Consider the following 23823-nt stretch of genomic DNA (forward strand, 5'->3'; position numbering starts at 1 on the left):
AGAAAGCACGAGTGGCAGAGGGGCAGAGAGGGAGAGAAAGAGAGAGAATCCCAATGATTCTTAGCTGGGTGTTTTCAGCATCACGTCCTGCTTGCTCTCCGTAAAAACAGAAGTTGAATTTTCCTTGGCACCCTTGAGGCTACCTTTATTCCCAGGGCTGGGAGAGGGGGTAGGAGGGCCCTAGACCTGGGGTGGGGTGGCCATAGGGGACTGACGTGGACTACTTACTGGATTAGAAGTGCTCTGACTCCTCCCTCTAATCAAGTGTGGCTCCCGAGACTTTGGGTGGAGCCTCATATGTTTGCAACTGACAAGAACCTGGCCTCTCTGACATCAGTCCGGGCAGTGACAGAATTCAACACCAGAGTTGCTCACAGAAGGTGTGGCTTATCAGGCTGTAAAGCAGGCTGGGAAATCCCCCAGGACGCCACTCTTACAGCATTGGTGGGGTCATCTGTCAGTCATAGAGCCACATCCTTGGGCCTGGGGCTCAAGTCACTCTTGACTAACAGCTGTCTTGGATTTGCTGTCCAACGAGTCCTACTGAGCAGACGCTAAGGTAATTGGAGGGAAACAGGACTGGGACACGCACCTGGGAGGTCACATTCTCTTTCCAAAGTTGGAGGACAAGAGCCCATAAGACCAAGTTCTCAACCTTAGTGGATGTAAGTATCATCTCTAGGATTTGTTCAACACGCAGATTCTTGTGTTTCACGTCGAAACTAGTGAATCTGAATTTCCGAGGATGTGCTCCAGGCATCTTCCTTTTAAATAACTTTCCTAGGTGGTCCATATTCTTTTTTTAAAAATTATTATTGAGAGACAGAGGAGAAGACACAGAATCCAAAGCAGCCTCAGGCTCTGAGCTATCAGCACAGAGCCCGATGCAGTGCTAGAACTCACAAACTCCGAGATCATGACCTGAGCTGAAGTCAGACGCTTAACCAACTGAGCCACCCAGGCGCCCCATAGGTGGTCCGTATTCTTAAGATCTGGGCACCCTCTTCGAAGAAACAATAATGTAGAGGCCCATTCTGCTGAAGCAAGGAGAGATGGATTTCTCATCTTATGGGTATTGGATGAAATCTGCCCCTGTTGGGCTCACTCGCGATGGCCTAGAGGTGGCCATAAGGAGTTTGGGAGAGATGTGGTCATCAGATTGTGCAATAACTGGTAAAAATGAGATAAGATGGGTGGGGGCGGGGTGGCAGTCAAGTGAGGCACACCAGAGGCCCCAGGCACCCTTGCCTACAGTCAGCGAGCTGTCAGCACTGTGTACCTGTTTCAGCCTGTGAGGACTCTGTCTCGTACCAGCCTGGCCCCTGGAATCCCCAGTAATAAAGTGAAATACTCGAGGCTCTCCAGCAACGACAATGGCGACATTGACCTCCAGTTTAAGAAAAGCCCTAGGGGGCTCAGTCGGTTGAGCATCTGACTCTTAATTTTGGCTCAGGTCATGATCTCCTGGTGTGTGGCTTTGAGCCCTGCATCAGGCTCTGTGCTGACAGTGTGGAGCCTGCTTGGGATTTTCTGTCTCAACATCTCTCTCTCTCTCTCTCTGCCCCTCCCCAGCTTGTGCTCTCTGAGTGTCTCTCTCTCTCTCTCTCAAATAAGTAAACTTAAAAAAGTAAAAATAATTTAAAAAAAAAGAAACAAAAGGACTAACCATAAAAGAAAAATTATTAAAAAAAAAGAAAAGTCATCCTAAGTACCCATATAAGTCCATTGCTTTTGCTAACCATGCTGTTTTATAAAAAAAAATTTTTTTACATTTATTTATTTTTGAGAGACAGAGAGAGACAGAGCACAAGTGGGGGATGGGCAGAGAGAGAAGGAGACACAGAATCCAAAGCAGGCTCCAGGCTCTGAGCTGTCAGCACAGAGCCCGATGAGGGGCTTGAACTCACGAACCACAAGATCATGACCTGAGCCGAAGTTGGATGCTTAACTGACTGAGCCACGCGGGCATCCCACTTAATTTTTTAAATTAAAAAAAAAAAAAGTGTATTTATTTATTTTGGGAGTGAGAGAGTTGGGAAGGGGCTAAGAGAGATGGAGAGAGAGAATTCCAAGCAGGCTCTACACTGTCAACACAGAGCCCACAATGGGGCTCACTCCCATAAACTGAGATCATGACCTGAGCAGAAAGCAAGAGTCAGACGCTTAACTGACTGAGCCACCCAGGTGCCCCCAGGACTTTTTTAAACTTCAGAGCAAAGTTTCCAAAAGGTAAAAATTTTTTCTGTTCACCAGTCCTTGGACAGTTTTGCTGTGGTCCACCAGTAAGTCGGCCAGCATATAATTTGGGTCATTTTGTTATTTGTCGATCATGGTGTTCTGTATATCATGCCTTTAAGGACTGGACTTTTGTCTGTTTCCTAAGGGAAAAATATATATAGATAAGTAGTTATTATTTAGAGATGATAAAAGCCTGTTGTTAGCACCATGTATTATGATGTCACTGTTGAAGATCGCAAGACTTGGCCCGAATCCCTAGAGGACTAGCCTGCCTTAGTTTAATTCTATGTCCTGGCTTGCAAAAAGTGACATATTGAAATATTCAGAACAAATTAAATTGTCAGACTCTAAAAAGAGAGGGATAAGATGGATAAATGTTCAGGGTGGATGATTGCTGGACTGGTCAGACAGACTGGGGCTGAGGTCAGCGAATTACTGGTGAGTTGCAGCTATTTCCCTGGTTGATTAATGGCCACCCACACAGGCATGGGCACCCAGTCAGGGGCAGGGACGGAGGTCAGGGCAGGAAGAAAGGCTGGCACTAAAGGTCATGAACACAGAGGGATGACGTCCAGCATATCAGCTGACAGGATGGGGCTTCTGAGAGGTGGCCTCAAATCTGGGGTGACTGGCCTCTTTTCATCTGTCCACACTTGGAAGACTCGTGCAAGCTATTAAAGATCCTCAGAAGAGGGGGGCCTGGGCGGCTCAGTTGGTTAAGCGTCTGACTTCAGCTCAGGTCATGATCTCACAGTTTGTGAGTTTAAGCTCCTCTCCAGACCCTGTGCTGACAGGTCAGAGCCTGAAGCCTGCTTCAGATTTTGCATCTCCCTCTCTCTGCCCCTTCTTTGCTCACACCCTTTCTCTTTCTCTCTCAAAAATAAATAAACGTTTAAAAAAAAAAAAAAAAAGGAAAGATCCTCAGAACAGATTTCCTGCTCAGAGTTACCAATTACATCCTCAGCTCTTCGAGAAATTTGGGTTGCTATGCCAGAATTGCTGGTCATTATTTGGATGGGCCAGGTTGGGATGTCCAGGGGACGTCAATGGGTAGAATCCAGTTCTTAAGAATCTTCGGAATCTTTCTCATCTCTTGCTCCTAGAGAGCTTAGGGTCAGGGCCCTGACAACTTCAGGAAATGGGATAACAAAGGAAAGAAACAGATACTTTCACAATGACCCAAGATTTCTAGCTTGTGATAAGGTGACAAGTCAAATGACAGCACCATGCCAGGGAGGGAGACGGTGCCAAGAGAAAATGATCAGAATTTGGTGACCAAGGTGCTGCCTTCTCATTTTTATTGTTTTCATTTGTATTGTTCAGAAAAGTAAAGAGAGACTAGATCAAAAAACAATACATGGTGGGAAGATCTGGAAATCTCCCGGCTAACAGAATTCTCTTCTGTACACTTGTATGATTTTAAGATTCATTTGAGCTCACAAGTTTCCTTTGTAAAATGGGGGTACCCCAAGGACGTGTTCTTGCTCTAAGGAGATTCCTTGCTCCAGTCCACTCCTTCCAAAATCTCCAAGAGAGCAGCTGACTGACAGAATGTGAATGCTGGGTGAGTGGCATAAATCGGCAATGGTGGCTTATGATGCATTTTGAGGGAGGGGTGTGGAGAATTTCTACATTGAGAAGGTTGCCGAGGGTCCCAGCCTGTGTCTGGGGGGCAAGTGGGGAAGAAAGGAGGGGCCATCTGCCTGTGTTCTGGCAGCTCCCTGCCTTCTCCAAAGGGCTCCCTCCCTTCTCCCACTGCCCTTTGGCTGAGCCTACTCTCACTCATTCTTTAGGATCCAGTTTAACCACACCTCCTTCCCAGACTCTCCCAAGAAGACTTGGCACTCCATCCTTTGGGCCCTTGTGGTTGTTTATATACATATTTCACTCTGATCTGTTTATAGCTACATTTCTCCCACAGACCATGAATTCTTTGAAAGCAGGGATCATATATTCATTTAGCATCTAACATAGTACATATAGGATTCAATAGCTATTGACATGAGGGACACCTGGGTACCTCAATTGGTTAAGTGTCCACCTCTTGATTTCCTCTCAGGTCATGATCTCACAGTTCTCTCTCCTCTCTGCCCCTCCCTCGCTTGTGCTCTGTCTCTCTCAAAAATAAGTAAACATTAAAAATAACTAAATAAAATGACAGTCACTCTTTTAATCCAAAGAAGTCTAAACACATGGCAATTATAGTGATTATGCCTATTATCCGCCATTTTAAAATGGAACCTTTCAATTCTTTGAACTCCTTCTAATTTATAAACTCATTTAGTGATCTTAAGGTCATACTTTATTGAAAGCAATTATTTGGAAATCATCTGACTTGCGAAAGAATTCGTTACATAGTCATTAGGAGTATACACTTTCTCAATACAGGCCCGTATTTGAAAATGATAAAAAACTGACAAAGATTCCCTGAAGTTTTTACACCCTGGAATAATGTGCCTTTTAAGGGATCTCAGTAAATGAGAGTTATGCCCTTTCTTTTGCAACTTGCAAAATACGCGGCTATTGTGATGCAGTTCAGAAATGAAACAGGGAGACACCTTGACCACATTCCTTCACCAGCAAGTCAGCTTCAGGAAATAATATAGATGCCAGTTGAAGATTCTGAAATAGGTGGTCTTAAAACAACTAAGCATGCACCTACCTCTCAAAAATTCCCTGGGGGATACACATCTCAGTTTGCAGGCCACTGATAAAAATGTTTACATTGTCTTATTAACTTTGGCACAAAAGACAAGTCCGCTCAGGCTAGGCCTTGGCTGGGACTCTGTACCATCTATACCTTGGGAGTCTAGAACTGTGTGTGACCTGTATCCTAAGAACAAAACAGCTAGTCCTCTTGGTTGGTTGATTGTTGTAGATGGCTGCTCTGATCCTTTATATTCTCTTCTTATTTTCTTCTCAATGGTAGTATCCTTAACGTCAGTTTTGGGGTACAGCTGTGGAGCCTGTAAACTGACTACTTAAGGGAAGTATGCCCCACCTAAAAATAATCAGTAAGACTGTGAAAACATGAGAAATATCCAAGCATGGTAAAGGAAAAAAGCAAAATAGGTAGTTGTATGAAAATTAGGATTCCAGTTATACAAAACTACATAAACTTCTGGACATTGCTGTAAGAAAACAAGTAAAAATGAAATTGTGGTGCGAGTGTGTGTGTGAAATGTGTCTTTTAAAATAATGACTATATTGTGAGGCTGGGGTCAGAGAATCTGTCTAATGTAATATTCTCTTTGCCCCAGCAGTACTCAAGGAATTCAGTGCGTGTTTAAGTTCCCCAAAATAGTGTTCAAGAAAGAGATGGATGTTTTTCAAACACGGTTTCCTCATCACGATTCACCATGAGTCTTACTCCCCAAACACACTTCCACTCTTTCTCAACCTAGTTGAATACATCCCAGGTCTTAACGTCACAAATTTGACAAGTTTACTTCCTGCTGTGTGATATAGTGGCTCTTCATACCAACTTTTTAGCTTTCTTTCATTTCCTGGTTTTACTGTTCAGAGTTGAAGAGCTCGACCTGGTTGACTTAACAATGCTCTGAAATCTTACCCCTCTTCGTAACTTTTTGCGTTTTAGAGCCCATACTTAAAAAAAGAATGTTATGATTGGCAGGCCCCGACCCGAATCTTTTCCTCAAATTTGTGTTCCCTGCGTTTTTTTGTTTGGTTTGGTTTTTCCGAGATCTAACTACGAGTTCGGTGTATTTCCACCAGACGAAGAGTGTTTAGGGGTGCGAGAGACTAGTAACAGTCGCCAGCCTTCTGGAAATTCTGTCAGTGGGACCCAGAGCTTCCCCTGACCCAGCCTCGCGCATCCAGCCCCCNCGGGCGAGGGCTTTGGCGTTGGCTGGCCGCGGTTGGTCGTGGCCGACCTTTTTGTTCCTTCTCGAAACCCATTCTGGCCACAGCGAGGCCTTCAGTCTCGCGCCCTTGGCTCGCTCTCCTCTGCAGATGGGAGGCAGAGAAACATTTCTGAACCCGCGTCCCTCGCCGCCTTCGGGTGCCCTCTCGCTGGGCGTGCTCAAGGCAAGAACTAGAACAAAGCTGGGCCGGTCAGGAGGCGAGAAACCCGGCCGCCGGTAGTGTTTCACTTTACCGTATATAGAAAAGAAACTGCCTCCCACCCGACCAAAGCCTTTGGGTCTGTGTGTCACCTTTTTGTATAGCCTTTGCCACCGTGTTTGGGTGGCTTGAGTTATCCCTGAAGTATGGGACTATCCGCTCCCCTCCTTCCCCCTAGGAGTACAAATTAAGAACACCTAAACATTGTTTTTGCCTTTACTTCTGCAAGATTCACAAATGCTGCTTTTTTGTTCCTTCCTTTTCCTAGCTTGGTGCTCCGGTTTTCAGATGTTGGAAGGCAGTAAGGCAGCACAGACTCTCCGTGGTTTTATATCCGTTTGGAGTGCCGTGATTGACATTGAACTTTGGTTGCCGTAACTCTGCGCCTGTGTCCGTAGAGTTAAGCTGGAGCTTTGCTTTGAAGGATTTAAAAAAAAAAAAAAAAAAGCGCCGCCGACTCAACCGGACATAAATGGATCTAAAGACCGCAGTGTTTAACGCAGCTCGGGATGGCAAACTCCGGCTTCTCACCAAGTTGTTGGCAAGCAAGTCCAAAGAGGAGGTTTCCTCCTTGATCTCTGAGAAGACCAACGGCGCCACGCCATTGCTGATGGCCGCCAGGTATGGACACCTCGACATGGTGGAGTTTCTGCTGGAGCAGTGCAGCGCCTCCATAGAGGTCGGGGGCTCGGTCAACTTCGACGGCGAGACCATTGAGGGGGCCCCGCCGCTGTGGGCCGCCTCGGCCGCGGGACACCTGAAGGTGGTTCAGTCCTTGCTAAATCACGGTGCGTCGGTCAACAACACCACTCTGACCAATTCCACGCCTCTCCGAGCCGCCTGCTTCGATGGCCACTTGGAAATCGTGAAGTACCTCGTGGAACACAAAGCCGACCTGGAAGTCTCAAACCGCCACGGGCATACGTGCCTCATGATTTCGTGTTACAAAGGACACAAAGAGATTGCACAGTATCTACTCGAAAAGGGGGCAGATGTTAACAGGAAAAGTGTCAAAGGTGAGTTCAGCTTGGTCGTTTCCGTGTTTTCAGTTTACCGGCCTTTTCAGGAAGTTGGCTACCTCACTGTGGACAAGTGGGCGTTGAGTCAGCCCACATTGACCTGTTCTGCCTCGGCAGCCCTTCCCGCAGTAACCTTGCTGGGTGTTTCTCTGATGTTTGATAATAACGTGGAGTGAGTGTGATAAAAAGCCCTCGGTGACTGTGTTAAGTAGCATTTTCCATCTCTTAGGTGGAGTGTTCCCTTGGAGGGCTCTCCAATTCCTGGGCTCCCCAGACTTCCAGGGGATGTCAGTGGCAGTGACCTGAGCCTTTAGGCTTGTCTTTAAACTACTTGAGAATCTACTTCAGTGTAATGCATTTTTCTTAGCTTTGGTTTTTTTGTTTGTTTGTTTGTTTGTTTGTTTTAAAAAAACACCGGTGGAGTAGAAACTCCTGTATTTAGTGAGTCACTGCCTGTGTCTTGGGTAGGCAGGCATTTCATTTGTTAGTCGGTCAGGGACGGCCAGGCCACACTGACCTGGAAGGATTAATATCTGTGGAAAAGGAGAAAATCTGTTCCCTTCTTCTCTTAACTTACTGTGTGGCCAATAGAAGATCCTTTCACACCGAACACACATTAAATACAGCGAGAGAGAAAACCGGATTTTAAAATGCGCTACAAAACTGAGCCCAAAACACGCCGTGGACTCGTTGGCTGGTAACAGTGTAAACACCTTTGTGCAAAAGAAGAGCTCAGGTTCACAGTCCTGTGTAATTTTCAGGGATTGTAATAAACCTAAAGCAGCAAATGATAGTTGAGATTTTTTTTTTTTTTTTTTTAACTCTTACACAGCTGTTCTNTATACAACAGCAAAGTGATTCACTGTCCAATTTTTTAAAAACCCTTTCAAACTTAAAAGGAGCCTACTTACACAGTACAGAAAAAATCAAGCAGTACAAATTGATTTACAGTGTTTACGGGGAGAAAGAAGTCTGATTTCTAGGCCTCCAGCCCCCTGGCCCCCACTGTTTCTAAGCACTCTTTACCTGTTTGTGTGTCCTAGAGATGGTTTGTGCGAAGACACGCATACTTGTGTATGTCTCTTCCTCTCTTTCCCTTCTGTTCGTTGATGCATACTATTTTGTGGTTGTGTTGTTGTTTTTAAACCTTAAATTATCTTGGATGTGATTCAGCTCCAACACACAGAACTGCCTCGTTCTGTTTCGTGGCTACACAGTAGTTCATTGTATGAATGTACAGAATTTATCTCGGCCCTGTTGATGGACAGTGAGGTCACATCCACTATAAGCAAAGCTTCTGTGCATATAGTTAAACGAAAGTGTGGCTTCGCACACTTGTGTGAGCATAGCTGTATTATAAATACCTATCAGTGGGATTGCTGAATCAAAGGGTAAATTTACCATTGTGGGAGCGGCTGATTGCCTTTTGGAGAGCCCACACCACGCGATTAAGGGACACTACATAGTTATTGGACATAATTCACTGAAATTAGTATGATCCTTTTTAAAAAGGTTTGATATAAAATGATGCGGGCTCACTGGTTTTCTGTAAATTTGTTTTTGTCAGAGAAAAGAGAAAAATCTCACAAAATTCCACTTAGAGACAATCCTTTCCAAAAATATTTCTGAAGTTATCGTAGAGCTACACGTATGTAATTTTATTATCTATGCTCTTCTGTAGCCCTTTTTTTTAGCTTAATAAATGATATTTCTAATGTCACTAATTACAGCTCTTTAATATCAACAGCTGCGTACTCTCTTAATGGAGGGTTCCATTGCTTCTGGCTTTTCAGTAGGATAAAAAATGTTTCTGTAGACTCTCTTCCTTAGAAATTTTTTCACGTGTTCGTGCTTGTTATTGAGGTGGCTTGTTGGTTCAAAGGACAGCATGACATTTTTGTTTATCTTCAACACTCATTCTTTTAAAGAATGCCTGTTGTAAGAGGATGATTACTGCTTACATGACCAGGTTACCATGGAAATGCTTTGAAATCATAACTAATAGAGGGTTAAAAGCTATGGCTGCTTGGGGCGCCTGGGTTGCTCAGTTGGTTGGGCCATCCGACTTCTGCTCAGGTCATGATCTCACGGTTCATGGGTTTGAGCCCAGCATCGGGCTCTGTGCCGACATCTCGGAGCCTGGAGCCTGCTTCGGATTCTGTGTCTCTCTCTGGCCACCACCACCTCTCAAAAGTAAATAAACATTTAAAAAAAAAAAAAAGGGGGGTATGGCTGTTTTAGGCTTGTTAGATTTTTTTGTCTTCAGTTTGGGCTTTTTATTCATTAGCCTAATAATACACAGATTGTTAAACTTACATATTTAAGTGAAATTGTTTTAAACCTTAGGTCATTGGAGGGATGAGTACTGGTACTATTTCCCTTATGGTTTTCAGAGGCTCTTTGTATTCTTCTGGAGATGGAATGTGCGAGAGACCTGTGCCATAAGTAGATCATATTTGTGTGGGCATTTCCCCCGAATAAACTGTGAGTGGTCTCTAACTCGATTACCTTTGCTCTTTCAGAAGAATGTTCTTTTTATCACCATCTTCGTACAGCCTTACCTGTGAGGACATGTATGCTCCCACTCTTGGTCAAATGGTCTAATTCTAGAGTTGTTTTTTTCCTGCTCTATCAGCATCTACCCCTTGTGCCTTAAAAAAAAAAATTACACAACGTGAGAAAACAATTCTGTACCAAAAGTTATTTTCAGATAGCCTCAATTATATATATATACACACATACACACACAAATACTGTATTTTTTTTAATAGTTTATTGTCAAATTAGTTTCCACATAACACTCAGTGCTCATCCCCACAAGTGTCCTCCTCCATGCCCATCCCCCCCTCCCCCCACATCCATCAGTCCTCAGTTTTTGTCAGCATTCAAGAGTCTCTCATGGTTTGCTTCTCTCCCTTTCCCCCACCATTTCAAATACTGTATTTTTAAAACATACATAACATATATCACTTTGTGTGCATTTGCTTTTACCTGTCATGGTGCCTTTTAATTTCAGCAGTAAATCTTTTTAAGTGTATTTATTTTGAGAGAGAAAGAGAGAGAGAGAGAGAGAGAGAGAGGCAGCGTAAATGGGTGAGGGTCAGAGAGAGAGAATCCCAAGCAAGCTCTGCACTGTCAACACAGAGCCGGATGCAGGGCTCAAACTCATGAAACTGTGAGATCATGACAGGAGCCAAAACCAAGAGTTGGATGCTTAATCTACTGACCTACCCAGGCACCCCTCGACAGTGATTCTTTAAGAAAATTGGGGACTGATTAAACTATATATGCACCCTCCCCCACTCTGATCCTGAAGCGTCCATTCTCTGGTAATCACTCTCATTGACTCGGGATTGTTTAATGGGCTAATGGGTGATAAAAAGGCAGGAATGAGTTGAAACTAAGAGAGGAATGTTAGAGAAGGATCTGTGTGATAGAACATCAAGAAAGAACCCCCCCTCCCCCCCCACACACACTTTCTCCCCCCTGTCCAAAAAGTGGAGAAGACTGGTGAGACGAGGGATAAAATAGAATAATTTCTTAGGAGATTGTGTATGTCCACTGTTCTGAAGAAAGAAAACAGCAGGAGATTAAGCTTGGTGTGCTTGAGCACAAAATGCACATGACCTCTAGGTTCCATTGTATTCCATTGTTTGTTGCAGTCCACAGTCTTCTGTTTGATACATGGAAATACTGTATCCCCAACCAACTAGTTACCTCAGGGGTCATTGGGTTCTTCTCTTTTCCCCTGGCATTCAGCAAGAGGAAAGCCTTGAGATATTTAGAAATACGTCTCTACTTTAACACAGCATTTGATTTTTGACACAGGCAGCGGGTTGCTATTTAGAACCACAGACCCCAAATCAGAAGTGATTGGACCCGCCCGTGTCAGAGCGATCACGTGGGTGTCAGCACCTCACGGTGATGGTCAACTTTGGCTTGCTTTGTTTTTGCCTTTTTTTTTTTTTAATGTTCGATTCAGAATGGGGTCTGTGGGACAGTTAGGTGAACCCTTCAGTTCTGCTTTTACACCCCGAATTGATTGGGAATTGAGCAGCTGAATATGATTGGAGTGCTCAGAGTAGAAGAGCTTCTCTGAGTCAGGACTGGGGAGACAGGCCCTGGGGAGCTGTGCCTCCTGCTATCCTCCTGTATGGCTTAATCTTTTTAAATACCCAAGGTAAGTAGGTAAATTGGTAACAAGATAATCACTGCCTTTTCTGTAGGCAAGGCGTAGTGCTGGATGTTGTGTGAGGCTCTGAGAACATACAGGACATCACGTTTGCCTGCTGCTGAGGGATTAGTTTCTATCTCTAGAATGCGTTTGATACAGTTTTATGGCATGAGGAAGGTCACGTTGAGAAATCTGCTTGGAGGGTCCAGGAATTGGAGAAGGAGGCATATTTGGATCAAAGGGCACTCAGGGCTAGATTGACGTCTAGATAAAGGTGTTTGATTTTATTCCTTATGCCAGGTAAGGCAGTGAACGTTTGCAGCCGGTGTTTGTCTCCACGTGTTAGAGCCTGGCCCATTGTGGGTATTGGGTAAATGAGTTTGTTGAATGTAAGGCTGGATGGAAGAGAGAAAGGATTATACGGTCCTTGATGGCAGGGACTGTTTTGTTCTTTCGCTATGGAAAGAAAGAAGTTGAAGACCGAAATTGTGAAAGCAGAGCAGTACAAGTGGAACTCCACAGGATTTCTTTCTCTTCTGCTGTTTCCTTCAGTGGTTTAAAGCAAACCCTGGGCATATTATATTAGTTCTGCCCCATAGGATAGGCATTTTAGGATCTAGGTGTATTTCAGGCAAGAAAATCTAAAAAAAGAACTCCTATTGTTTTTTCTTTTCACCCATTATAACTGCAAAGAAATTTCAGATAAGAAAACCTCCCCTGTAAATTAGGACCTGTTGATATTAAGGTAAAGGACCAAGAAGATGCCCCTTGTCACATAGGTAGGTTATCTCCCTGCTCATCAGGACTCTCCGAGGCTGCTGGAAGCAGTTCTCTTTTCTTTCTTGACTTTGAATGTTTTTCTCAGCTGTCGGTTCACCTGGACACTGCTACTTCCAGAGAAGAGGTGAAGGGAGGAACTTCGAGTTTCATTCTGTTCAGTGGCATACCTGTGTTCATCCTGATTTCATCTTAATGATTAAATAACCTACTAGTTGAATTCACTCACATTTGAATCCCAGAGCATCAAGTCGTTCCATGTTCATCCCTCCCCTCTTGTGTCTGAGCAGGCTTCTCTGTATCCCCAGGGAGACTTGATAGCCTAGAGGGAGAAGCAAAGCTGCAGGAAATGTGTAGCTGGAGCCCAGTTAGGAGATAGCCATCATGTTCCTCTGAGCCTGAAGATCGGATTTTGAACTTTGAATCCTCACAAGTGAACCGAAGTTGGAGAAAATAAGTAGATCCTGAATACTACTACTCGTTCAGGGCCGTTGGCAGCGAGTCGAACTTAAGGCAGAGGTTAAGTTTCACTTCTTGACCTTTGGGTACAAGTGGGTCCATCACCAAGTTTGTATTTATCAGATGTTCCTAGAGTAAAAGCATTTAAAACAAACTCAGGAAGCCCCTGGCATTCTAGACATGTGTGCTTTCTTTTTCTGTCTGTCTGTCTATCTATTTCTGAGAGAGAGACAACGTGAGCAGGGGAGGGTCAGAGAGAGAGGAAGGAGACACAGAGTCCAAAACAGGCTCCAGGCTCTGAGCTGTCAGCACAGATCCCGACGCGGGGCTGGAACCCATGAACCATGAGATCATGACCTGAGCCGAAGCCAGACGCCCAACAGACTGAGCCGCCCAGGCGCCCCGAGACGTATACTATTGAGATAGCAAGAAGGTATGTGATGGAAGATAGAGGTGGCGAGCGGCCCAGGTAAAGAAGTCAGGTGGGTGCACATCTGAGGAAGACCTCCCTCTTCCTCTTGTCCCCCATGCATTAGGAAGACCAGGCTAGGAAAGGGAGTTTGAATGAGTCTCAATTGTAATGTTGATGTTTTCATCGACTGACATTGTGTAATTTTCATCACATTATGCTACTGTTGATTGCTTTTAGTCTGGCTCCCTAAGCTCAGGTCCTCTTAGCCTTGAAATTGCACTTGATGTCAAGACCCGTCTCCCAGGCACTTGTGATTCGCTTTGAGTCCTAAGAACTCGTCTTCTCCCTGGATACAGATGTTTTTTGCATGTAACTTTGTTGTGAGCTCAAGGACCTGTATCGTTAAATTTCCATATGCTTCGAACTCCGTGCCTTATGCACAGAAGTAATGAAGGAAGGGCACGTGGTCACCGTGGCAGTTTGCCCTTGATTCTGTTTTGATTCCTTATTTTTTTCAAACTCCTGTCCTCGAGTATCTCTGGTGCTAGCATAAACATGGGGAAGGGAAACTTCCTGAGCAGAGGAACCTTCTAGTGCCCCTAAGATATCCTAACGTGTTTCTCTCTATCCCTTCTCACCTCTTCCCTTAACACATACCATTTAGTTATTCCAGGAATAAAATACTTGGAATCAGCCTTGTTCTGCAGTTGAATCGCAGGCCCTCTCCCCATTTTTGCTGGTGAGCCGCTCATGGTCCCAGCTACAGAATTGAAGAGTGGATGGCAGGCACAGTAGGCTAAAGAACAGCGGTGAGAATTGTTCTTGTGCATTTCCAGTAAATCTGCTACAGTAAGAGACCCTTTAATTGCTCTTTGTAAAAGTCAAAACTTTTTACCAGAAAGGCAAGTACTTTGATTTAAAAACAGCTTTGAGCCGTACTTCACATTACCATTCACCCATTTAACTGTAGGAAACAGTGTGTATTCAGAGTTGTGCGGCCGTCACCACAACCATTTTTTCATCACCCACCCCACAAACCCCATATCCAGTCATACTTCAGCTCCCCCTCCTCTCCCACCCCAAATGCAGAAACCCTAGGCGGTCACTAATCTTTCTATCCCTGTATATTTGTCTGTTATGGACATTTCATATGAATGGAGTCCTAATATGTGATCTTTTGTGATTTGCTTCTTTCCCTTAGCATATTGTTCTCAGGGCTCATTCACTTTGTAGCGTGTTCGTTTTATTGCTGAGTAACCCCTTGTGTAGATAGACCACATTTATCCATTTGTCAGTTAATGGGCATTTGGATTGGTTCTACTTTTTAGCTGTTAGGAATGAGGCTGATAAGAATATTCAATATTCATGTGTGAGTTTTTGTGTGGTTGTGTGTTTTCTTTTCTCACGGGCATATATGGAGGAGTGGAATTGCTGGATCCCATGGCAACTCTGTTTAACCTTTTAAGGAACAGCTGACTCTTTTCCTTCAAAGAGGTGGTACCATTTTACATTCCTGTCAACAGCGTAGGAGAGTTCCAGTTTTCCATACCCTCTTCAACATTAGTTATTACTCCTTTTTCCTTTTTTGGGGGGTAGGGATAGCCATCTCAGTGGGTGTGAAGTGGTATCTCGTTGTGGTTTTCATTTTGATTTCACATGATGGTGTTCAGCATTGTGTGCTTTTCCATGTGATTATTGGCCATTTGTTTATCTTCTTTGGACAAGTGTCTTTTTATTGTTTGCACGTTTCAAAATTGGGTTATCTTTTTACTACTTAGTTGTAAGAGTAATTTATGTAGTCTGAAGACAAGTCCTTTATCAGATATTGTATTTGCAAATATCTGATTTGCAAATAGAAGAAAAATTTTCTTCTATTCTGTGGATTGTTTTTTCACTTTGTTATTTTTCTAAGTAAATTCACTTTTTAAAGAAAATGAGGGAAGTTAAGAGTAACAAAAAGGGAGCCAGGTATTCCATTAAAAATGAGAGGAACAAGTGAAATGAATACTGATCACAAACTTAGGTTTTTTTTGTAAGAACTGATTATAAAATGTCTCTCCCTCCCATTCCTTTTTCCTTCCTTCCTTTTTATTGAAGTATAGTTGACATAGAACCTTGTATTAGTTTCAGGTGTATAGCATATGATTGAGTAATATGTATGCCACGTTCATCATAGTGAGTGTGGTTACCATTTGTCACCATGCCATGTTATTACAGTATTATCGGCTGTGTTCCCTGTGCTGTACTTTTCATCCCCATGACTTACTTATTTTATAACTGCAAGTTTTTACCTGTTAATGCCCCTCACCCATTTCACCCATCTCCCCCTTACACCCTGCGTCTGGAAACCACCAATATTTATGAGTTTCTGTTTTGGTTTGCTTGTTCATTTTGTTTTTTAGATTCCACGTACAAGTGGAATCACAGATTTTTGTCTTTCACTGTCTGACTTATTTCACTTACCATACCTTTTGACCCATCCATGTTGTCATAGATGGCAAGATTTCATTCTTTTTTATATTTGAATATTATTCCATTGTGTGTGTATACACACACACACGCCACGTCATCTTTATCTTTTTATCTGTTGATGGACACTCAAATTGTCTCCCTATCTTGGCTGCTGTAAACAATACTGCCATAATCATAGGGGTGTATGTATTTTTTCGAATTAGTGTTTTTGTTTCCACAGTGGCTGTGCGAGTTTATGTTGGTTTTTCACTCTTTTGATAGGTATTGTTTACAGCAATTTGGATTTTATTTTGCAAATTTATTTCTTAAATATTCAACTTGTAGATCACTTAGATTTGACTTATAGGAGAAAATTGTTAAGAATACTCTGAGGATTTACTGATAGATACCCTTTACTCCAGAGGAGCATTTCTCAGGGTCATATAGTGTAATCTAGTCATAGAACACACCCTTTTCCTGCTCTGGCATAGAATTTAAGCATAAAGTGGAGGGGTGACGTCTGTTTTCTGTGTGCTGTGAAACAGCGCTGTGACCTAACCCTCCTTTTCAGCTTCTCTTTGTATTTTTAAAAATAATTTTTTTAATGTGTATTTTTGAGAGAGAGATGGAGCCTGAGTGGGGGAGGGGCAGAGAGTGAGGGAGACACAGAATCTGAAGCAGGCTCCAGGCTCTGAGCTGTCAGCACAGAGCTTGATGCGGCGCTTGAACTCCTGAACAACAAGATCTTGGCTTGAGCCTAAGTCTGTTGCTTAACCGACTGAGCTACCCAGGCACCGCCCCCCCCCTTTTTTAAATGTTTGTTTATTTTGAGAGAGAGCACAGCAGGGGAGGTGCAGAGAGAGAGAGAAAGAGGAGAGAGAATCCCAAGCAGGCTACAGGCTGTGAGCTCAGAGCCTGACGAGGGGCTTGAACCCATGAACTGGAGATCATGACCTGATCCGAAATCAAGAGTCGGACGTTTAACCTACTGGGCTACCCAGGTGCCCCTTCTCTTTGTATTTCTTTATGTCAGTATTAGATATGTTAGTTTTGTGGCAGACACGTCTATAATAAGAAAATATGATTCCTCCTCTATTTTCCTGGTGCTCAGAGTAGTGAAGACCCACAGTTGAGGCATCACTTGGACCCACCCTGCATCACCTGAATCAGAAGCTATATTTTACTACAATCTTGTGGTGTTTGTGCACGTTAAAGCTTGAGAAGCTTGATTAAAAGACACACACACACAACTTGAACTGTGTGAGAACTCTACAAAACAGCAGAATCTCTTGAATTGATATTGCTAGAAAAAGCAGTTCATAGTAGACATTTTGTGTTTGTAAAATATTTTGTAGTATTAAGCCTTTATGAGACTATTTTTGTTTCATTAAAAATAGAAATTGGGAATGGTTTAGGAACTGACTTAATTCTGATCCTGGAGAACCAGAGTAATCTTACCCAAATGGAGATAGTTATGAATCTTGTGTTGAAGTTCTTTTAGAATTTAAGTAGTTAGTTGATTGGTAACAATCTCATGCAGACTTACTTAGTCAAACCCAAAACATCTGGTGTGAAGTTGGGGCCCTGGGCTCCAACTAGTTATTACTCAAAATACCAGCATGTTTTGGATTACTTATTTTAGGAAAATCTTGACCTCTTAGTCAGGCACTGAAACTTTCACAGTGGAGCGGAAAGTCTAGCCTTCCTGTGTCCGCTGTCAGATTACAGGCCTCTTTAGAATTGACAGCAACTAAGGTTGACGCTTTTAGAAAGGTTTTCTTGAGAAATACTACCGTGCTTTTTGTTTGTTTTTTGCTTTTTTTTTTTTTTAAGTTTTATTTATTTCTAGGAAAGAGAGAGAGAGAGACCGCATGAGCAGGGGAGGGTCAGAGAGAGAGGGAGTCACAGACTGAAACAGGCTCTAGGCTCTGAGCTGGCAGTCAGCACAGAGCCCGACGCGGGGCTCGAACCCACGAACCGCGAGATCATGACCTGAGCAAAAGTCAGACGCTCAACCGACTAAGCCACCCAGGCGCCCCGATTTGTTTTTATTTTAATTCCAGTATAGCTAACATGCACTGTTACATTAGTGTCAGGGGTACAGCATAGTGATTCAGCACTTCCGTACGTCACCCGGTGCTTGTCACCTGGTGCTCCTCGCCGCAAGTACACTCCTCAGTCCCCGTCACCTAGTTCTCCCACACCCCCCACCCACCTCCCCTCTGGTGACCAAGCATGAGCACCTCTATCTCCTTCCCTTAGTATCCCTCCCAGAAGCCTCTCAACGAGTATGGCTACTTTTTATTTTTCCAGATTGTCTTTGTTCTGTTTCTATGTTCAGTTACAGAGTTGAAAAGTCATATATTTAGATCATACGGTTTTAACTTTCTGCATAAGTACTTTAACTGAATTAACACTTAATGGACCATTAGCTTGATTTTTAAGAAATGTCCTTTTAACAGACATGCCTTTTGAGAAATCGTAAGCATTTTCCATAATGAATTCAGTGTTAGAAATTTTATTTTTTCTCCAAATGAACATGTTCTGAGTCAGGCATTGAGAATTACATAATACAATGTTTATATTCTTTCTTTCTTTTTTTTCTTCAGATAAAGGAAAATTAATTAAATTTCAGTGCTGCTTCTCCCTAATTTCATCTAAGGTGCCTGATAATATTAGTATTTATTTTTGAACTTTGTGTTCTGTTTTTAATTGCCTTTCTCACTCTGAGGACACAAAATTAACGCATTATGAGGTAGAGATCGCAAATCTTTCATATTATGGAAGCATTTTTTTTTTTTTAAGTTTATTTTTGAAAGACAGCATGTGTGCATGGGTTGGGGAAGGGCGGAGAGAGAGAGAATCCCAGGCAGGCTGCACTCTCTCAGCATGGAGCTCGACTCAGAGCTCGAACTCCCAGACCACAAGATCGTGATCTGAGCCGAAATCAACAGTCAGATAGATGCATAACCAACTGAGCCATCTAGGTCTCCCTGGAAACAGGTTTAAGAGGCACATAATCCAGGGAAAACGCTTCGGTTGAATATTTAGTAGTGCCTGGCACATGTTACACACCAAAAGTTTAAGTCCTTAATGTTACCTAGCAGAAATGAAATATGATTTTCTTTGCCTTTGACATGTAACTTAGCAGACAGAGATTAGTCATCAGAACATAGTTAACTTGATCTTTAAATTCAGTTTGTTAGATATTTTTCACAAGAACTTGTGTTTAATACTGAAAGTATCTCTGTCTCTTGAATGAAAACAGTAGAGCAAAGTATATATCATAAGTACAGTGGATAACTGATTATCATTTTATAAAATATGTAGAGAAAGTCAGATTAATAATCCCAGAAACTGGAACGCAAATAGACTTGTCATAAAATAAAATAAAGTTTGTGAACAGACATGGGAAAATGCTCTGTATACCTAGATATAAAAGTAATATAAATTAAAATTTGAAAATTAATTCTAGTGCCAGGAAGAATATTATAAAAGTGGATATTTTATAAAACAAATTTTTTAATGTGTATCTTTGAGAGAGAGAGAGAGAGACAGAGCGTGAGTGGGGGTAGGGCAGAGAGAGAGGGAGACGCAGAATCCAAAGCAGGCTCCAGGCTCTGAGCTGTCAGCACAGAGCCTGATGTGGGGCTCAAATCACAACCTGTGAGATTATGTCCTGAGCTGAAGTCAGACATTTAACTGACTGAGCCACCCTGGCGCCCCCTAAAGAAGTAGAACTTTTAAAAGATTGTGTGATTCCTTTGGAATGAATTAAAAATATATTTTAAGCTTTCACACATTTGTGATTCTGTTTTAAACTAGGCATTGCTTTTTTTGGTCATTTAGCTATCAAAGTATAATGTACATACAATAAAACCCAACTTTTTTAGCAAATAATTCTGTAGGTTTTGACACACAAACACTGTGGTTTGCCCACAGTACAATAAAGGTGTAGAACAAAGGGTTCCTTCCTGCCCCTTTGCAGTCAACCCCTCTCCCCCAATCTGTCCTCTGCAACCACTGGTCTGTTATCTGTCCTTACAGGTTTTTAGGCATTAATAGTGAAGATCCTGAAGCACTGCAGATGTCCATGGGTGGGAGGCGTCTGTGTTAACTTGGTACATCCCTCCTTTAACTTTCACCATAGAGCCATTAAGGATGATTGTGTAGTGTCCATGGAGTTCATGTGGACCGCGTACCGGTAGCCCAGCGTGACAAAATGACAGATGTAGAAGAAAAGCAGGAAACAGTTGTAAATGGACTGATCACACATTATCAAGACATCTATGCAGAGGGGCCCCCTGGGTGGCTCAGTCATTTGAGCATCTGACTTCGGCTCAGGTCATGATCTCATGGTTCGTGGGTTTGAGCCCCGCATGGGGCTCTGAGCTGACAGATCAGAGCCTGGACCCTGCTTCAGATTCTGTGTCTCCCTCTCTTTCTGACCTTTCCCTGCTCACACGGTTTCTCTCTCAGAAATAAATTAAAAAAAATTTTTTAATAAAAAAAAGACATCTATGGAGACTTGGGGACCCCAGACAAAAATTAGAGTTGCTTTAAAATTATGCTTTTTTTTTTTTCTTTTAGCCTCCCTTTTCTAAACTTCTGAGTCAAGGTCTAGACTATAATTCAGAAACACTTTTTCAGGGCTTCTAGGGCACGAAACTGTGGTGGTCATATATGTAATTTGTTAGAGTGATTAAGCTTTCTCTCATGAGATTTTACTTTTTAACCTTATTTTATCCTAAGTTTGAATTTCTTTTTGTGATATGAGGTATTAAAAATTTAAGAATCTTTGGGGTGCCTGGATGACTCAGTTAAGCGTCCAACTTTTGGTTCTGGCTCAGGTCATGGTCCCAGGGTCATGGGATTGAGCCCCACGTAGGGCTCCACGCTGAGTGTGGAGCCAGCTTAAGATTCTTTCTCTCTCCCTCTTTCTGCCCCTTTCCCCTCTTGTGTGCTCTCTCTAAAAATAAAAAATAAACATTTTTTAGTGTTTAAGAGAGAGCGTGAGCAGGGAGGGGCAGAGACAGAGGGAGACTCAGAATATGAAGCAGGCTCTAGGCTCTGAGCTGTCAGCACGGAGCTTGATGTGGGGCTTGAACCCACCAACTGTGTGATGATGACGTGAGCCGAAGCTGGACGCTTAACAACTGAGCCACCCAGGCACCTCAATAAACAAACATTTTTTTTTTTAATTTAAGAATCTTGCCTTAGCCTTAGCAGTGTGCTAATTGGTAGCTGGAATACAAAGGAAATATTATATAGGATCTGTATACTTGAGGAATAGGCTGTTGAGCTAAGAAAACCGATTTGTGCGGCAGTAACAGTGTACTATTAGAAGGCATGACGTCGTGTTATAATAGTCTGTGTAATAGGGACACTTATTACAGGATGAGTGGTATGAGTGGTACGTTTGCTCACCAGGCATTCTCACAATGGCAGATCGGTGCGGTATAAACAGGAAGCCTCTTTGGGCAGTCGAGGTTTCTGTTGAAATTTGAAGGACAGGAAGTTAAAATGGTAAAGAAGGAATACATTACGGGGAGATGAAGAGCCGAGGCGTGGACATGAGTGGGATTGTCCCCTGTGTTGAGAGGGGCACTTAGGACAGTGATGTGAGGCGGAAGTGGGGTCTTTGCCATGTGAATGGTTGAGGATGTCTTCTGAATGAGACGAGGTGTTGGCGCACTGTGGCCCCGGGGGGTGCAGAGCCTGCCGCCTCCTGTTTCTGCACTGCCTGCGAGCTCAGATGTTTTACCTTTTAATGGTTGGAGAAAAATTAAATGAAGAATATTCTATGACCCATGACAACGCCACGTAGGTCGTATTTCAGGGTCCACAAGTACAGTTTTGTTGGAGGACGGCCGCCTCCGCGCATGTAACCTGTGCTCTCTGGGTAGGTTGAGGGGCTGCAACAGAGACGTTGCAGCGGGCAGAGCCTACGCGCACTCTGGAGCCGTCTCTGGGATCTGCCAGCCCCGGGCAAGCGCGCTGGGCAGCATTCATGTTGGCTGTGCTGATAAACGAGGCTGGAGAAGTAGGGTAGGGAAATAATGGCCCAGTCTTTTAAAATCCCCCCCCTCCTAGTGGTCTGACGTGGGTTCCCACTATCCAAGATTCGGCGTTACTTGACATAACGTGTTTTATCTAACACTGCGGACCTCTTCCTTGTTGCCCTCCCACCCTGCACAGATGGCGCCTCGAGAATCAGTGTTGTAGGGTTTTATACGCCGTCGTAAAGGTTCTCAGTTGTTTCTTTAGAGGAAGTGGGAAGGTTTTGGAGTTGGAAAGTAACGTGATCAGTGGAGTTTCATTATGAGGTTTGGCTTGTATTAGCTAAAACTCACTCAGCAGATTCGAGGATGACTAGCACTTAAAATACCCCAGGAAGAGGGGCCCCTGAGTGGGTCAGTTGGTGGATCATCCGACTTTGGCTCAGGTCATGATCTGCTGGTTTGTGGGTTCGAGCCTCGTGTCGGGCTCGGTTGGCAGCTGGGAGCCTGGAGCCTGCTTCAGATTCTGGGTCTCTCTCTCAAAAATAAAATAGAAACAAAACAGACAAACCCAGGAATGAGCATGCACTCCAGTGGCGATTGGGAGGCATGGGTGTGTGTTCTGTTTCTAATGTGTCTGTTTTCTGTTGGTAGAGTAAGTATTTCCTCTGCTTGCATAGTTACCAATACAAGATGACCAGGGGGCAACAGTTGATACATAACATTAGGAAAACAAAAACTGCTGTGCTACAGTTACGTATACCTCTTTCTTCTCTAATGTCTGTTCTTTATTATTTGCTTCTGCTCTCTCTGGGTTTAATTTACTCGTTTTCTCCTTTAGTTTCTTGAGATGGAAACGTGGCCATCTTTTTAAAGCCTTTCTTCTTTTCTAACATGTACCATTGAGCACAATTTCAGCCATATCCCACAAGATTAGTTACTTAAGGTTTTCCTTGTCATCCAGTTACAAATATTTTCTCTTTTCCCATTGGGATTTCTTCTTTGACCTGTAGATTATTTAGAAGTGTGTATTTAAAATTTCAAATATACGGAGATTTTTCTAGAGTTTTGTTAGTGTTGGGGTGTGTGTGTGTGTGTGTGTGTGTGTGTGTGTGTGTGTGTGAGATACCTAACTTGCATTGTGGACTTAGAACATAATCAGGGATATCAGTGCCTTGACATTTCCATGTGATTCACTTTTTGGCCAGAATGTGGTTGGTGTTTCTGTTTTTCTGTATATCCTTGGAAGAAAAGGGTGTTCTACAGGTGTTGAGTCCAGTGTTCATTTATGTCTGTTTATGTCTGTCCGTTAAATCAAGTTTGTTAACTGTGTTCAAGATCTTCTATATCCTTACTGGGTTTGGTCTTCTGTACCGAAAAAGTGCGTCCAGGTGTGCTGAGATTGTGGATTTGTCTGCTGTTGATTTTTTGCTCTATATAATTCAAACATATGTTCTTAGGCAAAAACAAATTTAGAATTACTGTATCTTTATGTTGTTTTGAATTTTATATCCTTATAAAATGTTTCCCTTTATCTCGAACCATGCATTTTGTTTTAATGTCTGCTTTGTCCTGTATTTTAATGTCACACAGCTTCCTCATGGTTCGTTTTTGCATAGGGTATTTTTTTTTCCTATTTTTTCACTTCCGGCCTTTTTTGTCCTTGTATTGAAAGTTGTGTCTCCTGTCAGCAGCATGTAGCTGAATTTTATGTGTTTGTATTTTCATTCTGACATTTTGTGTCTTTTAATGGGAACATTTCACTTGCTTGGGTTTGTTTGCATTTCATATATTTGGGTTTCAGTCTCTATTTTCTGATTGTTATTTGTCCTACCTGGTTTGTGTTGTCTCTCATTTTTTGTCTGAATTCTTTTTTCTTATGTCATTTTTTTCCCCTCTATATTAGAGACTGCATAGTAATGATCTGCTATGTATCCACTGTTATTTTAGGAATTACCATGCTACCTTGACGTACCAAAGGAATAACATAAATCTCTTTTTTATTTTACTTTATTTTTTCATTTTTAAAATTTACAACCAAGTTAGCACATTGTGCAGTAATGATTTCAGGAGTGGAATCTAGTGATCCATCCCCTACATATAACACCCAGTGCTCATCCCAACAAGTGTCCTCCTTAATGCCCCTCCCCCATTTAGGCCATCCCCCCACCCACAACCCCTCCAGCCACCCTCACTTTATTCTCTGCATTT

At 42.9% G+C, this 23823-nt stretch overlaps 1 protein-coding gene and 1 non-coding gene across 2 annotated transcripts in view; one reads left to right on the top strand and one right to left on the bottom strand.

Moving 5' to 3' along the window:
* Nucleotides 1–6090: 6090 nt before the first annotated feature.
* FEM1C (fem-1 homolog C) overlaps nt 6091–23823 on the top strand; it is a 25285-nt gene continuing 7552 nt past the window's right edge. The window contains exon 1 of the mRNA XM_077746308.1: nt 6091–7337. Within this exon, the coding sequence (XP_077602434.1) occupies nt 6794–7337 (544 nt within the window). The 5' untranslated portion in view covers nt 6091–6793. The remainder of the gene's footprint in view (nt 7338–23823) is intronic.
* On the bottom strand, nt 17563–17647 carry TRNAK-UUU (transfer RNA lysine (anticodon UUU)). The gene has a single exon. It is a non-coding gene; the product is annotated as a tRNA-Lys (tRNA).

This window comes from Crocuta crocuta, unplaced genomic scaffold (assembly GCF_008692635.1).
Source record: "Crocuta crocuta isolate KB4526 unplaced genomic scaffold, BGI_CrCroc_1.0 scaffold218, whole genome shotgun sequence".
Lineage (NCBI taxonomy): Eukaryota > Metazoa > Chordata > Mammalia > Carnivora > Hyaenidae > Crocuta > Crocuta crocuta.